This window comes from Bos indicus x Bos taurus, chromosome 7, assembly GCF_003369695.1.
Source record: "Bos indicus x Bos taurus breed Angus x Brahman F1 hybrid chromosome 7, Bos_hybrid_MaternalHap_v2.0, whole genome shotgun sequence".
NCBI lineage: Eukaryota > Metazoa > Chordata > Mammalia > Artiodactyla > Bovidae > Bos > Bos indicus x Bos taurus.
In genome coordinates, this window is record NC_040082.1 from 105,691,430 (window position 1) to 105,715,886 (window position 24,457).

A 24,457-nucleotide genomic window follows, 5' to 3' on the forward strand; every position below is an offset into this window, starting at 1 on the left:
AGACAGCGCCCCCTCTGCCCCACCCACCCCTAGTCAAGCCTGGGCATGATGATCCTGGCTGAATAGCCCCTGCCGTGTTAAGCATTACTCAGCGTTCTGCCTTGCCTCCAGGGTTTGGCCTCTGCAGGGGGGGTGGGGGTCGGGAGGAGGGTGTGGTGCGGTGGCTGTGGGGCATCCCTGTCCCTTCAGTCCTGCACCCTTTACTGAGGACTTACTCTGTGTGCCAAGATGTGGGTGCAGAAGACCCAGCCTCCCGAACAGCCACAGTCGGGATGGTAGTGCATTTACTCGTGTGTTTATTAAGCCCAGAGCATCGCCAGGGGAACCTCTGAATCCCTGCATAAAGGCTGAGACTGAGCCTCAGGGGGTGCTGGAGGCATAGCTTGGCTCACACAGCAAGTGGGTGTGTGCCAGGGGTGGGAGAGACTTGGACTCCATTCTTTCACGGGGATCCTTTCTGTGTGACCCCTAATAAGTCCTTGAGCCCCTTCCCTGCACATATCCTTTTCACACTTTACACACCCCCACGATCTGCTTTGAACAGCTGCCCACCCTCTCTGAGGCCAGGGAGCTGGGAGCCCGCACAGGGAAGGATGCCTGGGGCCAGGAGTCCCAAGCAGTAGAACAAGGTCTGGGTGCCCCAGGAGGAAGGGTATTCCTGGAGTACCTGCTGCCCCTCCATTATCTAGCAGCTAGATTTGACAGCAGCCCTCCCTGCCCTCACCACCTCACCAAGCCTCACCACCCTAATTCCCTGCCATCTCCTTTTCAGGCCCAGCCAAAGGATCAGGGCCCAGATCCATTGTCCCTGTCCAAGCCTTCAAGAAGCTGCCAGTCTGGAGCAGACAGGGCCAAGTACACGCACTCCCAGTACTGTGTGGTCAAGGCAGGGCTGGAGGAAGGAATGAGGTTGGAAGCACACTGCTGAGCCTGGAAAAGTAATGTCAGAGAAGACTTCCTGGAGGAGGGGCTTTTTGAGTAGGGTTTTGAGGAATGGATAGGAGTTCCCCAGCTGAGGATGAGTAACTGCAAAAACACCCAGTTTATCAAGCATCTGTTCTGTGCCTGGCCCTGTCCTTTATACCTTGTTTGACCTTCTCTCAAGTGAAAGTCTCAATCTTTACTTTCCAGGTGAAGGAATAGAGGTGTGATGGATAGGAATGATTTGCCCCAGTTTGCACTTTCTGGCTATTTCTGGCCCTTTTTTCCTCTTTTTTCTTTCCTTTTCACTATCTTCAGCCTTTGACTTGAGCAGAGAGGAGAGGGGGAATCTCATCAGAGAAGAAAACCACCTCTTAAATCCCTGCTATGGGGTTTAGCACATAGTAAATAATAAATATTTTTTGAGAAAATTATTCTTCCCACCAGTCCAGGTGGGATGATGACCCCATTTCACAGTAGAGAATACTGAGGCTCAGAGGGCTCTTGAGGGGGGTTCCCCAGCATACCTAGGAGCAATCCCCCCCCACCCACGCCCCGACATCAAAAGCACTGCCTTCTGAAAAGCAGCGGAAGACCCCGCCCAGTTTTGGTCCCTGGAGTGTTTACTCTGCACCCACGGCAGGCGGGACCAGGCAGGCGGGGGCGGACAAAGTCCAGGGAATATAAAGGCCGGTCCAGCAGCGACCGGTCAGTCCTAGTTTAGAACTTAACTAACATAGCCATGCCTGGTCAGAGACCGGCAGCACCACATCGCTCTCGGATGTTGCTGATGCTGCTCATGTTCTCCTGGCTGCGGTCGGGAGGCGCCCTGTCTCTGACCCAGGAGCACCTCCAGACTTTCCAGGGACCTTCAAACGTGCACTCCAGCCCGGACATCTCCAGATTCCGGGAGTTGCGGAAACGCTACGAAGATCTGCTGACACGGCTTCGAGCGAACCAGACCTGGGAAGACTCGAACCCGGACCTCATCCCCCCTCCTCAAGTCCGGATAGTGACTTCAAAACGTGAGTAAAATTTCGGAGACCCCACCCTGGGCATCTCCAATCATCTAACTGGTGGTTCTTAGACCTACCGCCGAGCCTCAGTTTCCCCATCCGTGAACCAGGCAAGAAAGTTGCCCCTTGCGGGAGCAAAAGACCGGATGTGCAGCGGGACCAGGCGAGGCTTAGCCAATCTGAGATGTTACAACACCTCCCGGGGTCGCATGGGGAAACTAAGGCCAGAGAATCCAGCGCCTCCGCTGAAGACTCAAAGAACCCAGGAGAACCCAGAGACAAGGTCGGGCGAGGGGGTGTGGTCCCTGCCCTTGGATATAAGGAAAGGGCTGTTTGTACGGGGGATTTCCCGGGGGGGAAAGATCCAGGTGTCCCGCGGAAGAAAGGGAAGCGGGGAGGACTGAGCGGTGCACTGAGATGCGCTAAACCTCCCTGGGCTGGTTCCGAATCTGATGCAATCGCGCGCCAAGACTCTGCTAAAGGTGCATGTGACTAGTGTCTTAGCGAGGGAGTGGAGTATATTCACTCTCTCCACCGAGCCTCCAGCAGGCGGAGCAGGCGCAAGATCTGGGCTGCGTTAGGAACTGGGAGGAGTCAAGTCAGAAGCTAGAGCTTTTATCCCACCTTAATCCCACTTGTGCCGTGGGACTCCAGGAGAAAGGAGGCAGAGACAGTGTTGGAATCGCAGACTCTCTAAAGATCAGATATACATTCATTCCCGCGGATACTAAGCATCTACTGTGTGCCAGGCACAGTGGTGACCAAGGAGACAGAAGTCGCTGCTGTGATTCTCATTTGGGGGAGGCAAATGATAGACAACCAAATGAAATCGATCGATGCCAATTTCAGTCAGGCTGGAGGGGTATGTTACCAGCCACGCTGAGATTCAGGGGAAGAATGTGGCCGGTAGACAAAGTAGCCTGTGCAAAGGCCCTGAGGTAGGATCCAGCTTGGGGTGTTGGAGGAAATGGCACAAACACCACCACCACCGTCCCGCGCTCAGCACACAGTAGGCCTGTGAGTGACTAGCTTTCTTTCCTCTTTTCCATAGTGCGACTTGGGCCAGGCGGCCACCTGCATCTGCGCATCCCCCGGGTCAACTTAACTGAGGGGCTCCCTGCAGCCTCCCGCCTGCATCGGGCCCTTCTCCGGCTGTCCCCGAAGGCGTGGAGCTCGTGGGACGTGACGCGGCCACTACGGCGACAGCTCAGACTCGGAGGCTCCCGGGGTCCCTCAATACGCCTGCGACTGTTAGCAAGACCGGACCAGTTGCAGGAGGCATTGCCTTCTGCACCGCCCCAGCTTGAGCTGCACTGGCGGCCAAGCGCCACCAGGGGGCGCCGTCACGCGCATGCTCACACTCGGGACGGCTGCCCGCTCGGGGAGGGGCGCTGCTGTCATTTGCAGAGCCTGCGCGCGTCGCTTGAGGACCTGGGCTGGGCCGACTGGGTGCTGGCGCCGCGGGAGCTGGACGTGCGCATGTGCATCGGCGCGTGCCCGAGCCATTTCCGGTCCGCTAACACGCACGCGCAGATGCAGGCGCGCTTACATGGGCTGAACCCTGATGCTGCGCCGGCGCCCTGCTGCGTGCCTGCCAGCTACGAGCCGGTGGTGCTCATGCACCAAGACAGCGATGGCCGCGTGTCACTCACGCCTTTTGACGACCTCGTGGCCAAGGACTGTCACTGCGTGTGAGCGGCCCTGGTCCTTCATTTATGGCATGGACGCACTGGAAAGACTTTAGTTGTCCTTCCCTGTCTAGTGGGCTCCTGGAACCTGAAATACCCTATTCATAACCGTTGCTGTCTGCTCCCTCCCCCCCCCCAAACCTATGTATTTATATTTCTATTTATTATTAATTTATTGGGGTCGTCTGCCTGGGGACTAGAGGGCTGGGGAGGGGTGGTCTGACAGGGTGTGTGTTTACGAAAAACCCTGGTAATAAACGTGAGGCTGTCTGACCAGCCCTCTGTGGTGTCCAGGCTGGAGTCAATGACCTTGGGAAGAGCCCCACCCCCAGCCCCGTTGGCCTCAGTTCCCCCAGGGGATCTGATATGGGATGATTGAAACAGGCCAGGGAATGGGTGGCAGGACGTTCTCTGGGGATGCCGGGAAACTGGATGATGCTCATGATGTCAGTGGGCTTCCTTGGTGGCTCAGACGGTAAAGAATCTGTTTGCAATTCAGGAGGGGGGCGGGGTTCGATCCCTGGGTCAGGAAGATCCTCTGGAGAAGGGAATAGCTACCCACTCCAGTACTCTTTGTGTGTGTGATTTTGTTTTTTAAAATTTATCTTTTAATTGAAGGATAATTGCTTTATAAAATTTTGTTGTTTTCTGTCAACACTCCCAACACTCCAGTATTCTTGCCTGCAGACAAAGACAGAAGAGCCTGGTGGGCTGTACATTTCATGGGGTGGCAAAGAGTCAGACACGACTGAGCAACTGACACTTTCTTTTCACTGTCAGGACATCCATGGGACCCACAGGCAGCCGGGGACATCCCTCTTGCTGTTTCTGTGTTTCTCTACCTCCCTGTTCCTCTGCTTTTGTTTCTGAGACCCTTTGGGGTCTTATTCTCCCTCCATGTCTTCTCTCTTGGTACTCCTGTCTCTGTAGGTATCTGGCCCCGTCTTGATCACCATCTTGCAGTCTCTCCCCCCATGGGGGTCCCCTACCAAACATGGGCAGCCCAGAGTCACGTCCATCTGCCATCAAGTGCACTGTGTGTGAATCCACCACCGACCCAGAGGAGTCCCCTTCCCTCTGCTGTTGTGGCACCTCCCTTCATGTTAATGGTGCGTCTATCCTTTCATATAAAAAGAGCATGCATGGAGGGACTTCCCTGGTGGTCCAGTGGTTAAAATTCCATGCTTTCACTGCAGGGGACATGGGTTCGACTCCTGGTCAGGGAGCTGAGCATGGCTCATGCCTCATGCCAGTGTCAAAAAAAAAAAAAGAGAGAGTAGGGAGATAAAAGGTGTGAAATTTTCATGCACGTCATATCTCCCAGGTTAAATCCTTTTCTACTTAGGATCGTGGAATTGCTGAGATGTGCCAAGTCCAGCCCCCTCCTCACTTGCCTGTTCACCCTGAGGAACTGGAACAGGGGTCTGGAGGAGACAGTTCCAGCTCCAGCAGTGAGGGCAACGTGTCCCGAGAAGCCCCCCACCCAGAGGCAGATTGGAATGACTAGGTGCCCCTGAATGTATTTAATGTGTACCCACTTTGTGCCAGGCCTTGGCTGCACCCTGAGGAGAGGAAGTGACAAGGTAGGCAAAAACCACTCCATTCCAGCTCGGTCAAGTGCAGGAGACAAATGAGAACAAGATAGATGAGTAAGAGAGCAGTCATAGGGGAGCAGCTGATTTGCAGTAAGGACTGCGCCAAGGAGTCAACCCAGGCAATGCATTAGTGAACGGACGGAGATAGATGATTGGGGGCAGGAGTTGGGGCTTGAGCCATGTCGGACCGGGATGCAGGGGTGCAAGGAAGCTGAAGACCCTCATAGGTCACCTCTCCCACTTTGGATCACTCCCAGGTGGTGTGATTCAATAAGACTCAATGTCAGGATGACCCAAAGGCAGCAGAGGCTACGCTGAGTCTTTCCCCAAACACCAAGTGTTGCCTTTGCTGGACGCCACTGCCCCTGTGTCTTTTCATGCCTCCAAGCTGGTCCCCCTGCCCAGCGTGCCTTGTCCTTTCTACTTCTCAAACACCTATGCATCCTTCAAAACCCACTCCAGATTCCCCTCTTACATACAGCCTTTTAAAAACGCCTTCATTCATCTCTCTCTGGGGATCTGGGCTCTCACTTTCCCTCTGGTCCAGGCTTGACCTCCCAGGACTGGGGCTGTCTGTGTCCAGCTCTGTCTCCCGTAGTTTGAGGGCTTGACAGAAGCCAGGCTGGGGACAGCTGACAGGAAACCCAGCTGAGGCATGAGCTGGGCAGTGATGAAACCGCCTGAGGAAGAACCAGGAACGGCTTCTTGGAGTGGCAGTGGCTCTGTACCTAGACCCAGAAGGATGATTACGGTGTCTCAAGATACTAGAGCTAAAGCAACCTTAGAGACCAATTCTAATCACCCTGTTTTACACGTGGGGGAACCGACGCCCAGAGATTTCATGACGGGGTCAGGAATTGGACCCGTGCCTCCTGATGCCCAGGCCAGAGTTCTACACCTGCATACAGATGCTTAAGAGTAAGAAGATGTGGAAGGGGATGGCAATCTGGGCAGACAGATGGCATGCGTAAGGGGTGTCAGGAAATGAAAGCTGCAGGAGGGAAGTGAGCTTGATGGGAGAGGAGGCCCAGATCAGAAGGTCAGAGGAATGGGAGAGGGTGGTGAGTTGGACAGGGCTGGGTCCACGCAGGTCTCAACCACCAGGCTGAGAATCTGGGGGCACTGGGGAGCCATAGAGGGTGTGTGAGCAGGGGAGGAGCACAGTCCTATTCTTGAGTTATAAAGACCCTTCTGAGGCTGGTGTGGGCTGCCTTGGGGGCCAAGACTGGATACCAGGCATCTGAGAAGGGGGCCTGAAAGAGACAGAGGGGAGAGACTGGGTGGTTGGGAGCAATTGAGGAGTCTCAGAGTTCTTGTCTTGGGAGCTCAAGAAATCCGCACTCTGAGGAGCCCACTCACCAAGCCTCGTCTGTCCTGAAGAATTTATTTGGGCAATGCTTGCACACTGACAGGGAATGCCAACAGAGTTCACAAATTGACTCTCCCATCCCCATCCGCATTGGGGTCTCTCCTCCCCTTCTAGCAGCCGAGTGGCCTGGGGGGGCAGAGTGGGCTAGGGATGGGGCTCTAGAGCCGCTCTGGGGCCTCAAGGATGACCCTCCCCTGGTCCCATTCCTCAGACGGGAGGACTGAAGTCAGGGAGGAGCCAGAATGCCCCATCACCTGGAAGGGGACAGGCTGGAGTTTGAGATGGTTAAGATGTTGCTCAGCGCCCAGGGACTACATACTCCTCGTCATCCAATGGGACCTGGCTCAGCGACTGCAGGTTGCAGTAGACAGGCTGGGATTCATGCTGGAGGCTGTCATAGGTCATGTAGAAGTCGCCGCCCTCTGAAGGGGGAGACCTATGGGGAAAAGACAGATGGGAGGTCAGGCAGGACTCAGGGAGCAGGCACATCAGCTTTTAGAGGCAAAGTAGTTCATGGTGATTGAGTCCACTCCTAATTACCTATGGGGCTTCCCTGGTGACTCAGAGGTTAAAGCGTCTGCCTGCAATGCGGGAGACCCGGGTTCGATCCCTGAGTCGGGAAGATCCCTTGGAGAAATTACATATGAGAGGAGTGAGGACCCTGGCAGTGGTCTCCCAGCCTGGCCCAACTTTCTGTGAGGAAAACAAGCAGGGAGCAGCGATTCGGGGAAGATTCTGTGCATTCAGCACTGTAATGCTGTGGTCCGAGGACCTTGAGTCATGGCAGGGTTTTTTTTTTTTTTTTTTTTTTTCTTCCTTAAAGCTGAGATAGTTGCCCTTTTTTTACATTCAAATTTAGTTTTTGGTTTCCTCTTGAAAAACTGGAAGCTCTGGTGCCTGGAGCTGAATCAGTGCCCCTTCAGATGGGAAATTTTCCCCCAGGTCTCCTGAAGCAACTGACTTTGGGCCTCAATACAAAAATAAATCTCTGAGGCTCAGTTTCCCCATTGAATAGATTGGGGAGGAGGTAGCTTCTAGGAATGTCTTGCTATGGTGGGCAAGACCCCAGAGAAGAACTTTCCTGCCTCCAGAACATCCTAACCCCACTCCTGGCTCCTCCTGGAACAAAGGCCCTATAGACTAAGTGGTGTCTATCAGTCATTTATACTTTAGTATAAATTACTCCAAAATACATAAATGGTTGTATGGGGATGGAAGTCAGGGTTTGTTCTAGTGTCTGCTTCTGACCTTGAGCAAGCCATTCTCCTGCCCCCCAGAACCTCCATTTCTTTCTTTTTTTTCCGGCTGGGCCGCCTAGCTTGTGGAATCTTAGTTCCTGGACCAGGAATTGAACCTGTACCCTCAGCAGTGAAACCACAGAGTCCTAACCACTGGGCCACCAGGGAATTTCCAGAAACTCTATTTCTGCAACTGTGAGGTGTAGGGTGAGATTGACACATTCTGTTGTAAACAATGTTTTTAGAGGAGCCTGGACCTGAGATCTTGGGGACAGCGAAGCAGAGGCGGGCATCAGAACATACACTGCCTTAGGAAGTCTGGTGCCTTCTACTCCCTACCGCAGACCACTTCTGCTTTTGAGCCGTATTTGTATCTGCTTTGCATGTGCTCTCATTTCTCATCAATAACTTCCCACAGGCCTCCCCATCTTTTGGATTCTGCTGTGACCCTCTTCCCTTCCTGCTTGGGTCCTCCCAGCCCCCTCCAACCTCAGCCCTGAAGTCTTGCCTTCTTGAAACACATTCATAGCAGTCTCTGTCCTCTCCCACCTTCAGGGCTTTGTTCCTCCTTGTGCCTGCCCCCCAGAAACCCCCTCTCTCATCCAACCTGGAAACAGACCCATCTGTCTAAGCCTAGCCCATTTGGGGGGCAGGGCTTTGTGGGGGTAGAGAGATACAGATGGCTTTCTTGGCATCTCCTATGTGTCAGGGGGAGATGGGGATGTGGTCTCATTTTACAGAGACAGAAACAGAGGTTCAAAGGCAGCCTGGGGTCACACGAGATCTAAGCCTAGGCTGCTGACCACGACCACAGAGCCCCCACCACCTTGAACACCTGCCTCCTCCCTCCACATCCTTGTCAGCCAGAAATTGGGTTTGCAGGTCATGCGGGGGGACATGTGTCTTCTATACAGGAACTCACTTAATTCTTATCCCAGCTCTGTGAGGCAGAGGGCTGTTATTAACTCCATTTTATCTAGGAAGAAACTGAGGCCCAAAGAGGGGAAACTACTTGCCTTAGATCACACAGCCTATGAGAGGCAGAGCCAGGAGTTGGACCCTGGCCATCCAGCTCCAGAGACTCACAGACACACGTGTGTGGGTCACTCACCTGAGTTCATCCCACTGGTGTCTGGCAGCCGGTGGACCCACGAACATGTTCTCGTAGTCAGGGGTGGAAGATCTGGGCGGGGTGTTGGCTGGGGACTTAGGCCTGCGGCCTTGGCTACTGTACCTTGGCTGCCGGCCCGAGCCAGACCTGGAGCCATCCTGAGAAGCCCAGGTTTTGCTCAGGTTCTGGTCCATCCGATGTCTACAGAATCTCCAGGCCAGTACCGGGCCAGCAATAGCAAGCACAAGGAGCAGGCTTCCGCTGGCCGCCAGGGCACCAATGGCTATCTTGGTCAGGCCAGAGGGGCAGCTCACGTCCAAGAAGACAGAGAGGTTGTGCCAGGCACCGGTGGGCACATCCAGGCACCTTGGAAGCTCTGGGCCAGAGCAGTTATCCTGCCGATCTGTGTGCCAGTCTAACAGGGCACAGCTGCAGTCAGCCAGAAGTTCGAGGCCGCAGCGCTTGGCCAGCGCCCTGTCCACGAAGTCCAAGGAGTTGTTGGTCACAATCAGCAACTGCAGCTGCTCCAGGTCCCTGAAGAAGGACCACGGGAGCCGCTGAAGGCCGTTCGCAGACAGGTCGAGGAGCTGCACGGATCTGGCCCGCAGAGACTGGTTCTGAGGTAGCTGGGTCAGGATTTTGCCACTGAAGTTGAGGCAAGTGTCAAAGTATTCCTTGGTCCAGTCCATGTACCCCGAGAGCACGCTGCATGACGACGTCTGGCTGCCTGCCTGGTGCAGCAGCAGTGGCAACAGGAGCGCCCACATCAGGGGACCCCCCATTCAGGCAACCTAGGCAGAGACACGGGAATCCAAGCCCCGACCTCAGCTTGTGGTCACCCTCCCCCTTGCCGCTTGTATATATATATATATAGAGAGAGAGAGATAGATAGATAGATAGATAGATAGATGTATATATTTTTATAGCTCAGGCCACTTCTGAAGTGTTAAAACGCAGCCTTTCGCTGGTTGCTCCTCTTTGGCTCTGGCCTCAGTCTCCCCTTCTGGGGAATGGGTACCTAACCCTGATGCCTCAGGGGCTTGAAAGGCAAAGAGGTGACTTGGCCCAGTCAGCCCCTTCCCTTTCTTTCAGATGTGCCCCTTCGGGCTAGGTTGCCCAATTTCCCCAAATATTTCGGGAGAGCTAGCCGGCCAAGACAGGACTATATGCAAATGAGCTGTTGCCCCGGAAACGACCCCGCCCCTCTGCCTTCCTACTGACCTGCAGGGGACTGGGAGTCTGGGTCTGAGTCTTGGGTTGCAGCGCTAACGAGTACCGCCCCCCCCCCACCCCCACCCCCGCCCCCGCCCCGGCTCTGGTTTGCACAGACCCAAGTTCCAATGCCTCCTTCCTACCTTTCTGGTCCTACTGCCTGGCCTTGGCCTCGGTCGTGCTGGAAGTTGCCGGCGGAGTGGTGGCTCACCTGGACGTGGGGGGTCAGAGGGTCCGACCCTCCCCGGATTCCGATCCACTGCGATGCCTGGCGCTCCTCACACTCTGCACCCAGCTACTCATGGGGAAGAGGAACTGGTGCCGAGTGAAGTGCAGAGGGGAAGAATAAAGAAGACCCAGAGACCCGCCCCCGTTCCCCTCCCGCCGCGGAAGGCCTCAAGAATCGGGATTCTCACGGGAGGGGCAGGGGCGGCAGGCCTGCTTCCTTCTTGCTGAGACTCAATGACTATATGTCCCCCAATAACACCCCAACTAACTGCTACCTCATCAACTCACTCTCACTTCCCAGTCTCAGCTCAGTTGACTCCCAACCCACGCGTTCATTTATTCATTCAACAAACTTCATCCATGCTGAGCCCCCCAAGAGGCTCCGCCCCTGGTCGGTTTCTCTAGGAGCATCCAGTCTTGGAAAAAGATAAAGCTAGACACAGACACCCCCAGTCTGACGGAGTCAGGTCAAGGTCAGAGTGAGGGTCAGGGTACTGGAAGGTTTCCTGGAGAAGGAGGCATTAGAGGTGGGGTTTCAACACATGAATGGGAATTTGCCAAGGATTCCTAGAACCTGCCTTTGATTTTCCAAGCTCTTACCCTCTCCCACAGACTCAGAGCTCTCGTTGTGTATGAACATGCTGTGGGGGGCATTGAGAGGACGGCTCGCTGGGAAGAGGACTTTGGGTCTGGGGCTTGAAGCAAGAGTTGCAGTCGCAGGCAGAAATGAAGGTGGCGAAGACTGCAGCGAGAAGGCACAGCAGGAGCACATGTGCTGTCGCTTGAGAAGCCACGCCGGCCTGGGCTAGAGTGGTTAGGAGTGACAGCCTCGTTAGGAGTGGGGTGGCTGGAGGGCGAGGGTAAGTGGAGGAACTGGCGATGGGTTGGGGCCAGGCAGCGAAGGCCTCCAAAGCCAGGCTTTATTCCCAGGACCAAGGCAGGTGTGTGAGCAGGGGAGGGCCACTGTGTGAAAAGATCCTTCTGAAGGGAGCCTGGGCTCTGGAGGTGGGGCACCCTTCCAGGAGCCTGGAGTCTCAGGAGGAGAGGGCAGCCTGAGTCAGAGCCCAGGAATATAACACAAGAGCGATTGGGGGGACTGCCCTGGTGGTCCAGCGGTTAAAACTCAGTGCTGTCAATGCAAGGGACACAGGTTCAATCTCTAGTCATGCCACATTGTTATTCAGTCACTCAGTTGTCTCCGACTCTTTGTGACCCCAAGGACTGCAGCACGCCAGTCTTCCCTGTCCATCACCAACTTCCAGAGTTTGCTCAAACTCATGTCCATTGACTTGATGATGCCGTCCAACCGTCTCATCCTCTGTGGTGTGGAAAAAAACAAAATGAGGGCTTGAGGAGGGAATGGGCACAGGTGGGCTGGGAGAGGGTCTCTGCCTCACTGGGGTCCTGGCTTTAGGCAGACCAGGTTCAAATCCTTTCCAGCCCCTGGCTCATGGCTTGACCTTAACTGTTCTTTATCATAGTTTCCACATCTGTAAAATGGGATAAATGTCAAAAGTCTTCTCCTGGACTCTGGGAGGCTGGAGTCTACTCCCCCATGCTTTCCCCTCTCCTCAGACTCTGCCCCTTTCTGTCTTCAAACTCTGAGGAGCTTTGCATATTTATCAGATGTGCAAAAATTCAAAAGTGTGATGACCCCCTGTGCTGGCCAGGATGTGGGGAGACAAGCAACCCCACACGTTGCTGGGGGAGCATCAGTGGCTCAGAGCAATGGAAGGCATCCTGTCATGGGAATTTTGAATGCCCGGGCCCTCAGATCCAGCATCCCACTCTTGGGACTCTCAAATAGGTGCGTGTTTACAAAATGACAGGAGCACGAACTGATGAGGGGATAAACTAAATGTGGTCCATCCACACAGTGTATATTATTTAGCCATAAAAAGGGATGATGCTGGGGCTTCCCTGGTGGTTCAGAGGTAAAGAATCCACCTCCCAATTCAGGAAACACGGGTTCAGTCCCTGGTCCGGGAAGATCCCACATGCCGCAAAGCAACTAAGCCCATGCGCCACAACTATTGAGCCTGCGCACTAGAGCCTGGGAGCCGCAACTACGGAAGCCCGAGAGTCCTAGAGCCCACGCTCTTCAACAAGCAGAGCCACCGCAATGAGAAACCTGTGCATGGCAATGAAGAGTAGTCTCCGCTCACCACAACTAGAGAAAGCCCACATGCAGCAACGAAGATCCACACAGCCAAAAGTAAATAAATACATTTTTTAAAAGGAATGAAGCTCTGGGACCTCCCTGGTGGTCCAGTGGCTAAGACGCAGCACTCCCAATGAAGGGGGCTTGGGTTCAATTCCTGGTTAAGGAACTAGATCCCACATGCCAAAACTAAGAGTTTGCATACCTCGAAGAGAAGACCCTGAATGCCTCAGCTGAAGATTCAACTTGCCGCAACTAAGACCCAGTGAAGCCAAATGAATAAACTTTTCAAAAAGGAGTGACGCTCTAAAGCACAGCAGGAGCCTCTATGACCCACCTCCCAGAGTAATGGAAATAAACGCAAAAATAAGCAAATGGGACCTAATTAAACTTAAAAGCTTTTGCACAATGAAGGAAACTATAAGCAAGGTGAAAAGACAGCCTTCAGAATGGGAGAAAATAATAGCAAATGAAGCAACTGGCAAAGAAATAATTTCAAAAATATATAAGCAGCTCATGGCACCCCACTCCAGTACTTTTGCCTAGAAAATCCCATGGACGGAGGAGCCTGGTAGGCTGCAGTCCTTGGGGTTGCTAAAATCGGACACGACTGAGCGACTTCCCTTTCACTTTTCACTTTCATGCATTGGAGAAGGAAATGGCAACCCACTCCAGTGTTCTTGCCTGGAGAATCCCAGGGACGGGGAAGCCTGGTGGGCTGCCGTCTATGGGGTCACACAGAGTCGGACACGACTGAAGTGACTTAGCAGCAGCAACAGCAGCAGCAGCATGCAGCTCAATTCCAGAAAAATAAATGACCCAATCAAAAAATGGGCCAAAGAACTAAACAGACATTTTCCAAAGAAGACATACAGATGGCTAACAAACACATGAAAATATGCTCAACATCACTCCTTATCAGAGAAATGCAAATCAAAACCACAGTGAGGTACCATTCAGCCACCTTTGAATCAGTTCTAATGAGGTGGATGAAACTGGAGCCTATTGTACAGTGAAGTAAGCCAGAAAGAAAAACACCAATACAGTATACTAATGCATATATATGGAATTTAGAAAGATGGTAACGATGACCGTATATGCGAGACAGCAAAAGAGACACAGATTTAAAGAACAGTCTTTTGGATTCTGTGGGAGAAGGCGAGGGTGGAATGACTTGAGAGATAGCATCGAAACATGTATATTATCATATGTGAAATAGATCACTAGTCCAGGTTCAATGCATGAGACAGGATGCTCAGGGCTGGTGCACTGGGATGACCCTGAGGGATGGGATGGGGAGGGAAGTGGGAGGGGGTTCAGGATGACCCATGGCTGATTCATGTCAATGTATGGCAAAACCACTACAATATAGTAAAGTAATTAGCCTCCAATTAAAATAAATAAATCAATTATTTAAAAAAGGAGTGATGCTCTGACATACGCTATGTCGTGGATGAACCTCAAAAACATTGTGCTGGATGAATGAAGCCACACACACAAGACCACACGGTGTATGATTTCACTGGTAGGAAATGTCTAGAACAGTCAGATCCACAGAGACAGATAGTAGATTTGTGGCTGTCAGGGGCTGGGGAAAGGGAATGGGGAGTGACTGCTGGTGTGCACAGGATTTCCTTTTGGGGTAATAAAAATGTTCTGGAACTAGACAGGGGGTGGTGGTTGCACAACACTGTGAATGTAATAAAAATCACTGCATTGCTCACTTTAAAGTGGGAAAATTACAAATTTTATGTTAATGTACTTTTGCACAATTAAAAACAGAAAGGCACCTGAAACTTAACGTGACGTTGTGAATCAACTATACTTCAATAAATTAAAAAAAAAAAAGCCAAAAAGCATAGCATAGCTACAGGGTGATTCACTGAGGTACTCTATTAAAAAAAAAAAAAAAATCAGAAGCAACCTAAGGAGTTGGTTAGATCAGTAACGGCTGTTTACCTTGGGAGATGCCACAGAGTCATGAAAATGAAGTTATAGATCTCTGAAACAATCAGGAAACACTCGTTCACTTACTCCATAAGCCTTTATTGAGTTCCTACTGTGTGCCAGGCGCTGGTCTAAGAGCTGCAGATAAAGCCATGAGCAAAACAGACAACTCCCAGTCCCTGTGGAGTTCTTGCAGAATCAGGGAGGCTGGCAACATGCAAAAATCTATCAAGAAAATATGTAACAGGTGGCAGAGAAAATAAGGTTGGGAAGCAAGCAGGGAAGGTGACAACATTTTAACCCGATGATCAAAGGAGACTTTATTGCAAAGAATAAAGGGGCTTGTTTAAATAAAGGGATTGGGGAGGGCATCTGGGAGATAGAATAGCCAGTGCAAAAGCCCTGGGGAGAGAGTGGATCTAGGTGAGAGCAAATGCCTCTCAGTGAGTGTGTTAATTGGAACAAATAAATAAATAATTTTAAAGCAGCTTCCTAAAAAAGACTTCTGATGAAACAGAAAAAACAAATACCTGGGGTTACTTCTTAGTGGCAGATGAATGGGAGGGACAAGCTCCCCATATGCGTTTTTATGTTTTCCCTTAGAATCTTATCATATCATGTGAACAAATCCCAGGCAGCCGGTTCAGTCCAAACACTGGGATCAGCCAAGAGGCACAGACAAGCGCTCGGGCTTTCAGGAGAGAGACAAAGGGGCACCAGTCACTGCGGCTCTGGGTGGATTCCAATGCTGAGGCCCCTTAGAATAGGAGGAAATGAGGAAACGAAGTGAAGGAAATGAGGAAATAAGGTTCAAGGCACTCGGGCTTGGTGTGGGGGGTGGGGAGGGACAAGCGGACTTGCGGCCTGAGAGAGTGGGTGCTAGAGATGGGGGGCGGGGGGAGCTGGGGCCTGGCCCTTCCTGCTTCAGCCCCCGCCCCCCCAGGCCATGGGTAGGCTGTGGGAAGAGGGACGGTTCTGGGATCTGCGGCCCCTACCCTGGCTGAGAGGAACCAGAAACTTCCAGAAGACACGTCTTCATGCTCCCCTTCTTGCTGATCTGAGTCCCACGCAGCCCAGCCTGTCAGTACAGAGACCTCGGAGAGCCTCCAAGACTTCTAGAGACTTTCTGAGACCTCCATGTGTGCATGCTCAGTCGCTTAGTCTGTCGGACTCTTTGCAACCCCACGGACTGTAGCCTACCGGGCTCATCTGTCTATGGGATTTCCCAGGCAAGAATACCGGAGTGGGTTGTTATTTCCTCCTTCAGGGCATCTTCCCTACCCAGGGATCGAATCAGAGTCTCCTGCAGCTCCTGCTTTGGCAGGTGGATTCTCTACCACTGAGCCACCTGGGAAGCCCCTCAGAAACTCCCAGATACCCACAAAAATTCAGACATCCCAAAGACCCCAGAGATACCTAGATTCAGAGGTCTCCCCCAAAGACAAAAACAGAGATGCAGGGGGTTGTCTGGGGTAACCCAGCCTTGGGGTCACCAACTCGTGGTCCCTCGATTTGGTCACATGCACCCGACACCTTCTGATCTCCCTGTACCTCCCCCCCCGACCCCCACCCCGTGCTAGGTGTGGCCTCGGTTTGCTCCCAGAGGCCCCTAGTCTGGAGAGCCGGAGTGGGGCCAAGGGCTTCCCCTCCCCCACATCCAGCTCCAGCCCTGTCCCAGGGCGCTCACTCTTATCCAGAACCAGCCCCTCTCCACCTCGAGCCTCCCCAGGGCCAGCCCTCCCCATATCTGGCCCCAGCCCCTTCCTGCCACCTCCTTACCTCCTGTGACAGCCTTTGTAGCTAAGCTTTTAAACTTTTACTTATTTATTTATTTCTGGCTGCTCGGGCTCTTGGTTGCCGCCTCTCTAGTTGCAGGGCTTGGGCTTCTCATCGCGGTGACCGCTTTTGCTGTGGAGCATGCGCATTAGGCACTCGGGCTTCAGGAGTTGTGGCGTCATAGGCTTAGTTGCCCCTCCGCACGTGGAGGCTTCCTGGACCAGGGATCAAACCTGTCTTCTGCGGTGGCCGGTGGATTCTTAACCGCTGGACCACCAGGGAAGTCCCCTGTGACGGCCTTTGAACCACCAACCCCCCTATCCCCTGGCCTTGGTCTAGCTACTCTCAGGGTTCAGTTTCACCCCAGGGAGGGTGGGGGACACGGTGCTAGGAGCCGGGGCACAGTGGAAGCTGTTTACAGGCCCTGGGGATCTTGAGGTATCAGAGGGGCTATGGAGTTGGCAGGTTGGGACCAGAGCCAGGTACGAAGCCCGAGTGCTGGGCTAAGATGGCCAAGCCAACTTAGGGACAAACCTGGAGTGTGAGCAAGCTCGGGCAACTGCGGATCTCTGTGCATTAATTCAGCAAACAGTGACAGGTTCGTTCAGCCACTTCATTGCTGTGTGTCCTGGGGCCAGTAAACTGTCTGTGCCTCTGTTTCCTTCTTTGTAAAACAACTATAGGAAAGGACTGGGAGACAGAGGTGGACGTGAGCATGTGACGGGTACCGGGGACGTGTGTGACGCGTACACCAGCTGAGGGTCCATCAGGCACAAAAATCGAATTCAGAAGGCCAAGCTTGATTTTCAAGGAAATGGAAAGACCTTGTTTGAGGTCACACGGCTTCGCTGGTGATAGTAAAAATTTAGAAGCCACAGAATGCCTCTGGGAGAGGGGTTGGCAAACAAAACGTGGCACCAGGGCAGCTGCGGTCAGCAACCGCGCTCCACCTGCGAGAGGGGTATTTCTTTGCTGAGGTTGCTCTGGTCACAAGAGGCCACGCCGTTGGCCCAGATTGCTCTCCTGGGAGCAACCCTGACCACAGACCGAAGGAGAGTTGATTAAAAACGCCTCAGCCCCTGCCTTCCTCGGGTAGGAAGTCTCTGAGGCACGTGCTCTGCGCGGGCTCCCTGAGGGCCTCCTGGGAACGCGGCCGCGTGGAGCATGCTCATTGGCGCCCCCTGCAGGCCACCGTCTCACTTCTCACTTGGACCAGGACTTCTTTCCAAATAATTCTTCTGTTTAATTCCGATCTTTCGCCTACTGCGGCTGCTGCTGCTGCTGCTAAGTCGCTTCAGTCGTGTCCGACTCTGTGCGACCCCATAGACGGCAGCCCACCAGGCTCCCCCGTCCCTGGAATTCTCCAGGCAAGAACACTGGAGTGGGATGCCATATCCTTCTCCAATGCATGAAAGTGAAAAGTGAAAGTGAAGTCACTCAGTCGTGTCCGACTTTTAGCAACCCCATGGACTGCAGCCCACCAGGCTCCTCCATCCATGGGATTTTCCAGGCAAGAGTACTGGAGTGGGGTGGCCAACTACTCCGTTGGCCTACTCCTCCGTCAGTCAGTCAGTTCAGTCGCTCAGTCGTGTCCGACTCTTTGCAACCCCATGAATCGCAGCACGCAGGTCTCCCTGTCCATCACCAACTCCCGGAGTTCACTCAAACTCACGTCCATTGAGTCGGTGATGCTATCCAGCCATCTCATCCTCTGTCGTCCCCTTTTCCTCCTGCCAGGGACCCCAAATTAAGATAGGTGGACGACTGGGACTTCCCCGCTGGTCCAGTAACTAAAGCTTCTCGCTCCCAAAGCAGGAGGTCCAAGGTTCAGTCCCTGGTCAGGGAACCACGTGCTGCAACAAAGACCCAACTGTAGTCAAATAAATACTTAAAAATTGAAAAAAAGAAAAAATAGGTGGAGGAGTATAAAGGAATACTATAAGCAGTCATATTTTTAAAACATTCTAAGAATTATAAATTGCAGCAGCCAAGCACTGGCTATTTAAGTACCATGAAATGATGTCATCTTCACATGATCTCCTTGAGGCAGGAAGCGTCATTATCCACCCTCCCCCCACGAAAATTTTACAGATGGGGAAACTGAGCCACAGCATGTTTGAGTAGCTTGCCCAAAGCTCTACAGCAACTGAGAGTCAGCCCCCAAATCGTGTGGTTCACTATTAGCCTGCACTGTGCTCAGACAAGTTCATTTGTCTGAATCTACCTGGAAGAGTGCAGAGCCACTGTATGGCACAGGATGGTAATCAGTTGCTCCTGGATGTGCGGGTTTAGACTTGACTTCGTGGCAGTGACTGCCTGCGGGGGAGGGGGGGGGGGGCGTGGAGAGGGGTTAAGAAGGTTATTTAGCTTTATCTGCTAGGTTTTATCTGTTTCTTACAGTTGAGTAAGATTTCTTAGTTCGTTCCAAAAATATTACTGAGCGTCCCCTGGATGCAGCAAAACTTCCGCCCTTGGAAAGCTGACATTCGGGGGTGGGTGGGGAAGACGCGATGAACTGTAAATTAGTAAATTTCAAAGAGGTTAGGAAATAATAGTCCTGGAGAGGAAAAGTTAAGCAGAATTTGAGAGATTCAGAGAGCAAGACAGGGAGGTTTGCAGTTTTGAAGAGAGTTAATCAAAGGCCTCTCGAGAAAAAAAACAAAAGATGCGCAGCGAAGAGCTCAAAATGGGAACTTTTTTTTTGAAGGGATGGAAGAACAGAGTTGATTTTTTTCTTCATTTATGCCATGAACTAATTTGGCACATAAATATGTAAATATATATTTGGAAACCTACTTGGGTGCATGGGCTAGATCAAGAGAGGTGGACTAGGTTTCAAGCCTGAAAGTTGGGGTCTCAAGAGCCACTCCAAAGGGGCGCTAAGGCGGGGCCTGCCAGGTCCCCCAGAATCTAACTTGCGAGTCTCTGCTGCCCCCGTGTGGCTATTCTCGGGATTGCAATCTGGGTGGCCTTGACAGAGGCAAAAAATGGTCCCGCCCACTTTTTTATTTTTTCTTTTAAAAATTTATTTATTTTTGGCTTTGCTGGGTCTTCCTTGCTGCACCAGGTCTTTCTCTAGTTGCTGGGCGCAAGAATTACTCTTCCTTGTGGTGCATAGGCTTCTCTTGTTGCGGAGCACAGGCTCTAGGCACATGGGCTTCAGTAGTAGCAGCATGTGGACCCTGGGGGAGCGGGGGGGGGCGGGGGCTTCAGTAATTACAGCACAGAGGCTTATTAAGTTGTGGCTCCTGGGCTCTAGAGTGGTTATGGCCCTCGGGCTTTACTTGCTTGAGACATGCAGAATCTTCCCAGATCAGGGATCCCCAGTGTCCCTTGCATGGGCTGGCGGGTTCTTATCCACTGTACCACCAGGGATGTCCTGGTCCCTCCCACTCTGATCCCCAGACTCCACCTCGACCAAAACGGGAAGGGTGGGGCGAGGTCACGATGGTCTAGGTCGCCCTTTGGTGACGATCTGTGTTGCTCCCCACTCCCGGCAGAGGGGACACTGGTAATTTTTAACTCACTGGTTCAGCAACAGGTATTTATCAAACACCTCCTGTATGCCAAGACTTGTTCTAAGTGCTAGGGACACAGCACTGAACAAAATCATCGAATTCTCTGCCCTCCTAGAACTCATGGACTACTGGGGACATGGGCAATCAACGCGCAAAACCATGATTTTCGGGAAATCCAACACAGCAATGTGCCCCAGATGGTTGGAGGGCCTCTCTGAGACCGGAAGGACGAGGAGAGGCCGGCTAGGGGAAGGGCTGGGCAGGGTGTGGGAGGCGGGGGGCACAAACCCTGCTGAGGCTTCGGGGTGGGAAAATGAGCTGCGTGCTTGCAACAGTAGTATGAACAGAAGTGACCAGTTTCTGGTACTTAGCAAGCATCTACTCCTGTTATTCAGCAGAGAAAAGTGAAGTGACAATGAAAGTCACTCAGTCGTATCCGACTCTTTGCCACCCCATGGACTGTACAGTCCGTGGAATTCTCCAGGCCAGAGTACTGGAGTTCCCTTCTCCAGGGGATCTTCCCAACCCAGGGATCGAACCCCGGTCTCCGCATTGCAGGCGGATTCTCTACCAGCTGAGCCACCAGGGAAGCCCCTCAAAAAGGAAGAAAAGCCTCTCTAGTGTATCAGCCCCGTGCACCGAACCTGAGTCTTCGGCAGGGTCCTTCCTGTCTAGAGCCCAGCGTCCCCAGCATTCTCCTTGTACTGCCTGGGAATCCTGGGCCTTTGGGTTGCCATGGAAACGCCTCCACCACAGGAAAAGAGGGGGAGCTTCAAAGAGGAGGTGACGGAGGGGCGTTGCCAGGGGACGCCAAAGTGGGACCCAGTGCCTCCACTCTCTACTGTGTGTCCCGGGCAAGTTGCTTCCTGGCTCTGAGCTTCAGTTTTACCTGCAGAACTTTCTCTGCAGCTGCTATAGGTTTCTCCCTCCTTGCTCTTGAGATCTCCACAAAATGCCTCCAATTTCCCAGAGTGTTCTAGATCCGGACGGGGAGCTGAGGGCGCTCCAGCTAGTGAGGTGCTGCCTCTGGGCGTCCAGTGTATCTGCCTATGCTTTTCTGAGCCTCAGTCTTCCCATTCTGTAACCTGGGGAGGGAAAACAAAGGGCTGCCTCTCTCCTGAGGCTGCTGGGAGGATTTACGGGATTATCAGAGCTGGGTGCACCAATTCCTACTGATTAGTCTGACTCTGGAAAGGGCAGAGCGGAGGGGCGGGGTCTTGATTTGTGGGTTGCGGAGCCAAGGAAAGTGCTGGAAGCAGGGCAGTCTGTGTACTGGCTCAGATTAAGCTTTGTGGAAGATGAACAGGGTGTGGCGGGGGAGGGGCGGTCTGTAGGTCAGACTGAGGCGCGTCCACTCGGTCCCGCAGTGTCCCTCCTCTCGCCTGGAGTTTCTCAAGACACCGAGAGCCTGGGGGCTGAACTTCAATCGGCTCCAGCTGGCCCGACACCGCCAGATTTCCAACCCTAGGTGGAGACCCTCCATCCGGGGAGTTCCGCCTCCAGGTGATCGATTTGGGGTATAACCCGAGACTACAAGGACTTGCTGGCTCTCCAGAGTTCAGCCTGTCTCAGCGACCCTCCACCCTGTGTCCCTTCGCACCTCCCTCCCCCCTCCCCCGTGCTCGATCCTCCCCCCACCCCCCGGGTCTAGGCCAGAACCCGCCGCTCAGCCTGCCCCGGTGCTCACCAGCTGCTATGGCTTCTTCCCTCCCGATGTTGTTTGGGTTTTAATTTTTGTGTTGCAGTTAGATAATTACCCATAATTACAGTTTCTAAGAGGAAACGTCTCATGGCGCAGACCCTGCTCCCAGCTGTGGCCGCCTCCCACGCTCGGCTGGGGAGGGGCTGAAGGGGTCTCGGGTTCGGATCCTGGACCCTACCTGAACCCCTATCCCATCCCGTTAACGGGCTGCACCCACCTCCTGTGGAAAGGAAACCCACCAACGGGAAAACCCAAACTAGCCTTCCCAACGACGCAAGCAACATATTCATGAACCCGTGCCGCTGTGTCTGCAGGGAGGGCAGATTCAGAGGGAGGCGAGGGCTGCCAACAGATGACTTAGGCATTATTTTATCACAACAGTGACAAATCCAACCAAGGCTAGTGCAGAACCAGTAATCTGGAGGAGATGGCCAGGGAAGGCGAGGAGGAAAGGGGAGGGAGAGCCGGAGGAGGAGAAGAAGGGGAGGGGAAGAGGGAAGAGAGAGAGAGGAGGAAGAGAAGTGGGGGTGGGGAGAAGAAGGAATACTGCGGCCAAAGGCCGAAGGAGGAGACCAGAACTGACCAGGCTAGTAACCAGAGAAAGCGCGCTGCAGGCGGCAGGAAGGGCTAGTGCAAAGGCCAGGAGGTGGGCCTGTGAAGTAGGGTCTGCAGAATGCAAGGGCCGGAGGGGAGGAAGTGAGGGGACGGATGGCTCCTCCTCCAGGCAAGCTCCCTGCCGTACCAGCGGAGCCGACTCCGAGCTCCCGCGGACAACGACCACGACCTCGCGGGCCTGGGGTTTGGGGGAGTCAGTGGTACCACGAGTCAGAGACCGGGCTAAGGGCTGCAGTCCCCGCGCAGCCACACGGGGGCGACGGGGAGCCGGCAAAGGGGCCGCAGGTCTGGGACCCAGCCTTGACCCTTAGCTCTCCTCGCTTACCGTCCCTCCAGCCCCCACTCCCGCTCCTAAACCAATTCCCTCGTCGGCTCTGTTTACCTGGGCCTCTTCCTGAAACAACCTCCCTGCCTCCTCAACGCCATCCCTACCCACCCGCCAGCCCCTTGGAGCTTCTTAAAATCCTGATGTAGACCCCGCCCCTTGCGACCTCCCAATTCCCTTCAAAACAAAGCCCAATCCGTCCCCACCGGGAATGGCCCGGCTCCTCTGCTCCTTTCTTGCCGGCTCGTCACGCTGCCCTCCTCGCTCTGCCTCCAGCACTTTAACCGTGTGCCCGCCTCAGGGCCTTTGCACTTGCCGCCACTGCAATCCGAATATTCTTCCTCCAGATCTCTCAGATCCACCCTCCCCCTGTTTAAAAAAAAAAAAAAAAAATCCTTTTCTCCTCATGCCCCTCCCTTGCAAGGGTGCGGGATGGGGGTGGGGGGTTTCTACGGGTTCTGCGTTTGCAAGGCGTGCGATCCGGTTCTTGAGGCGCTCGGCTCAGCTTCCCGGATGCCGCTTGGGACTCAGATCTTGCTCTTCTCGGACTTTTCCGCCGGCGCCGAGGCTGTTTTGCAGATCCGTCCCCGTTGCCATGAGAACCGTGCTTGTCTCTCCAGCCCGCCGCGCCTCCCCCCTCCGCAGCTAGCCCGGCCGCGGGCGCCTCCGCCTCCCAGCCTCCCTCCCTCCCGCCGCCTTCTGCCTCAGCGGTCGCCCCGTCCTCTTCACCGGGGTCCCTTCCCTCTGCTCAGCACGTGGCACTCTCTGAAATTATCCTCCTGTTCGCCAGAAGCCTGTGCTCCACAAGCTGTAGCAGTGTGTCCCGATTGGCTCCACAGAGTCAGCATTCAGCAGGCGCTCAATGTTTGTGAGGAGAAGAAAGACTCACATCGACTCAAGGAACCGCAGATCAGAGCAGGCCAGGGACCTGCCCAGGGCACACAGAATTCTGGAGAGCCACCGAGCTTTAAGAGATAAATGGGGGCGTCCAGGGTAGCGACTGGAGAGTCTGGGGGACCTGGGAGTCACAGATGTCACCAATACACTGTGTGACTTGGGTGAGTCACACCCTCTGTGTGCCTGGCTGCGAGTAGGTGCTGGAAAGCAGTAATGGGAACCGGTATTACGACAAGGGTGTCCTTGATGCCAACGTCCATCGGTGGCCCCCGGGACATTGAACAGTCGCCAGCTCACCGTGTGACGGAAGCGGGCGGGCCGCGCCCCCATTAGCGCGCAGCGCGGGCCCCTCCTCCGCGCCTGCCGGGGGCCGGGAGGCCCGCGGGAGAGGAAGTTGGGGGAGGGGACGACCGGCTGGACAGGAAGTGGGAAGGGCTGGCGTCCCCCACCCCCAACCCCAGGCCTGGGCCCCTCGGGATGGAGGCGGGGCTGGAGCCGGCCTAGCCCTTCCCTTCCTCTTCGCCTGTTTTGAACCCCAGCGGCTCCAGACTCCCGCCCACCAGAAGGCCTGGGTCGGGGGAAGGCCACTGGAGGGGAGGGGTACTAAGAGGGAAGCTTATTAGGGGGTCGGCCGGCAGCGGCTGAGGAGCTTCGATCAAGACGCACACGACACAGGAAATCTGAGCGTACAACCACACACAACACAGGTCCCAGGGGGCAAGCAATCCACCCACTCGCGGAGGCACACACACTTGTGTACAAAACCTAACGAGGCATCACTCGGTCAGCACATGACCGCCGCGCACACAGCCACCGTCGCAGAGCTAGGAACAACTGCCCGGACAGCGACTGGGTCCCCGCCAACCCCCCATGCACAAAGACGAACACGTGCACTCAGAGGAACCGCGTGTTTACACACACACTCGCGGCTGTACAAAGCAAGGAAAAAGAATCTCCACGGCAAACATTCACAGAAGCATCTAGACCACAGTCACAGCTGGACGGAGCCCCCACCCAGCGCAAGCAGGTCCAGCGCACACTGCGCACGGGTACCCTGGCACACAGGTCTCCACCCCCCAACCCCAGGCGCCCCTGTCCTGCGGGTGTCGGCCTCCACCTCCTCTGCACTCCCCCAGGG

General features: G+C 54.1%; 2 protein-coding genes and 1 long non-coding RNA gene across 5 annotated transcripts; 1 reads left to right on the forward strand and 2 right to left on the reverse strand.

The window, feature by feature from the left end:
* The first annotated feature begins 1,649 nt into the window (after positions 1 to 1,649).
* GDF15 (growth differentiation factor 15) lies at positions 1,650 to 4,124 on the forward strand. Its single transcript, XM_027548278.1, has 2 exons — positions 1,650 to 1,946; positions 2,989 to 4,124. The coding sequence occupies exons 1-2, from the start codon at positions 1,664 to 1,666 to the stop codon at positions 3,630 to 3,632; spliced, it is 927 nt and encodes a 308-aa protein (XP_027404079.1). The 5' UTR covers positions 1,650 to 1,663; the 3' UTR covers positions 3,633 to 4,124.
* Positions 4,125 to 6,583: 2,459 nt separating this feature from the next.
* Positions 6,584 to 11,541, reverse strand: LRRC25 (leucine rich repeat containing 25). 3 transcript variants are annotated; one of them, XM_027548280.1, is made up of 3 exons: positions 10,362 to 11,541; positions 8,939 to 9,729; positions 6,584 to 7,025 (listed from the first exon to the last, which is right to left on the reverse strand). In XM_027548280.1, exons 2-3 carry the CDS (start codon positions 9,718 to 9,720, stop codon positions 6,887 to 6,889), a joined length of 921 nt encoding a protein of 306 aa, XP_027404081.1. In that variant the 5' UTR covers positions 9,721 to 9,729; positions 10,362 to 11,541; the 3' UTR covers positions 6,584 to 6,886. The 3 variants fall into 3 exon arrangements, with proteins under 3 accessions (XP_027404081.1, XP_027404083.1, XP_027404080.1); XM_027548282.1 differs by having other exon boundaries at positions 9,062 to 9,729; positions 10,294 to 11,541; XM_027548279.1 differs by having other exon boundaries at positions 10,294 to 11,541.
* A 7,813-nt stretch (positions 11,542 to 19,354) lies between these two features.
* Positions 19,355 to 24,453, reverse strand: LOC113896167. Its single transcript, XR_003512010.1, has 3 exons — positions 22,629 to 24,453; positions 20,670 to 20,865; positions 19,355 to 19,444 (listed from the first exon to the last, which is right to left on the reverse strand). It is a non-coding gene; the product is annotated as an uncharacterized LOC113896167 (long non-coding RNA).
* Between the last annotated feature and the right edge of the window lie 4 nt (positions 24,454 to 24,457).

Bases quoted from the DNA above. Each gene is read 5' to 3' on its own strand.
- LRRC25 (XM_027548280.1), bottom strand. From the start codon at position 9,720: ATGGGGGGTCCCCTGATGTGGGCGCTCCTGTTGCCACTGCTGCTGCAC. The intron at 7,026-8,938 runs GTGAGTGACCCA...TTTTCCCCATAG, and splicing joins CACCAGTGGGATGAACTCAG to GTCTCCCCCTTCAGAGGGCG.
- GDF15 (XM_027548278.1), top strand. From the start codon at position 1,664: ATGCCTGGTCAGAGACCGGCAGCACCACATCGCTCTCGGATGTTGCTG. The intron at 1,947-2,988 runs GTGAGTAAAATT...TCTTTTCCATAG, and splicing joins CCGGATAGTGACTTCAAAAC to TGCGACTTGGGCCAGGCGGC.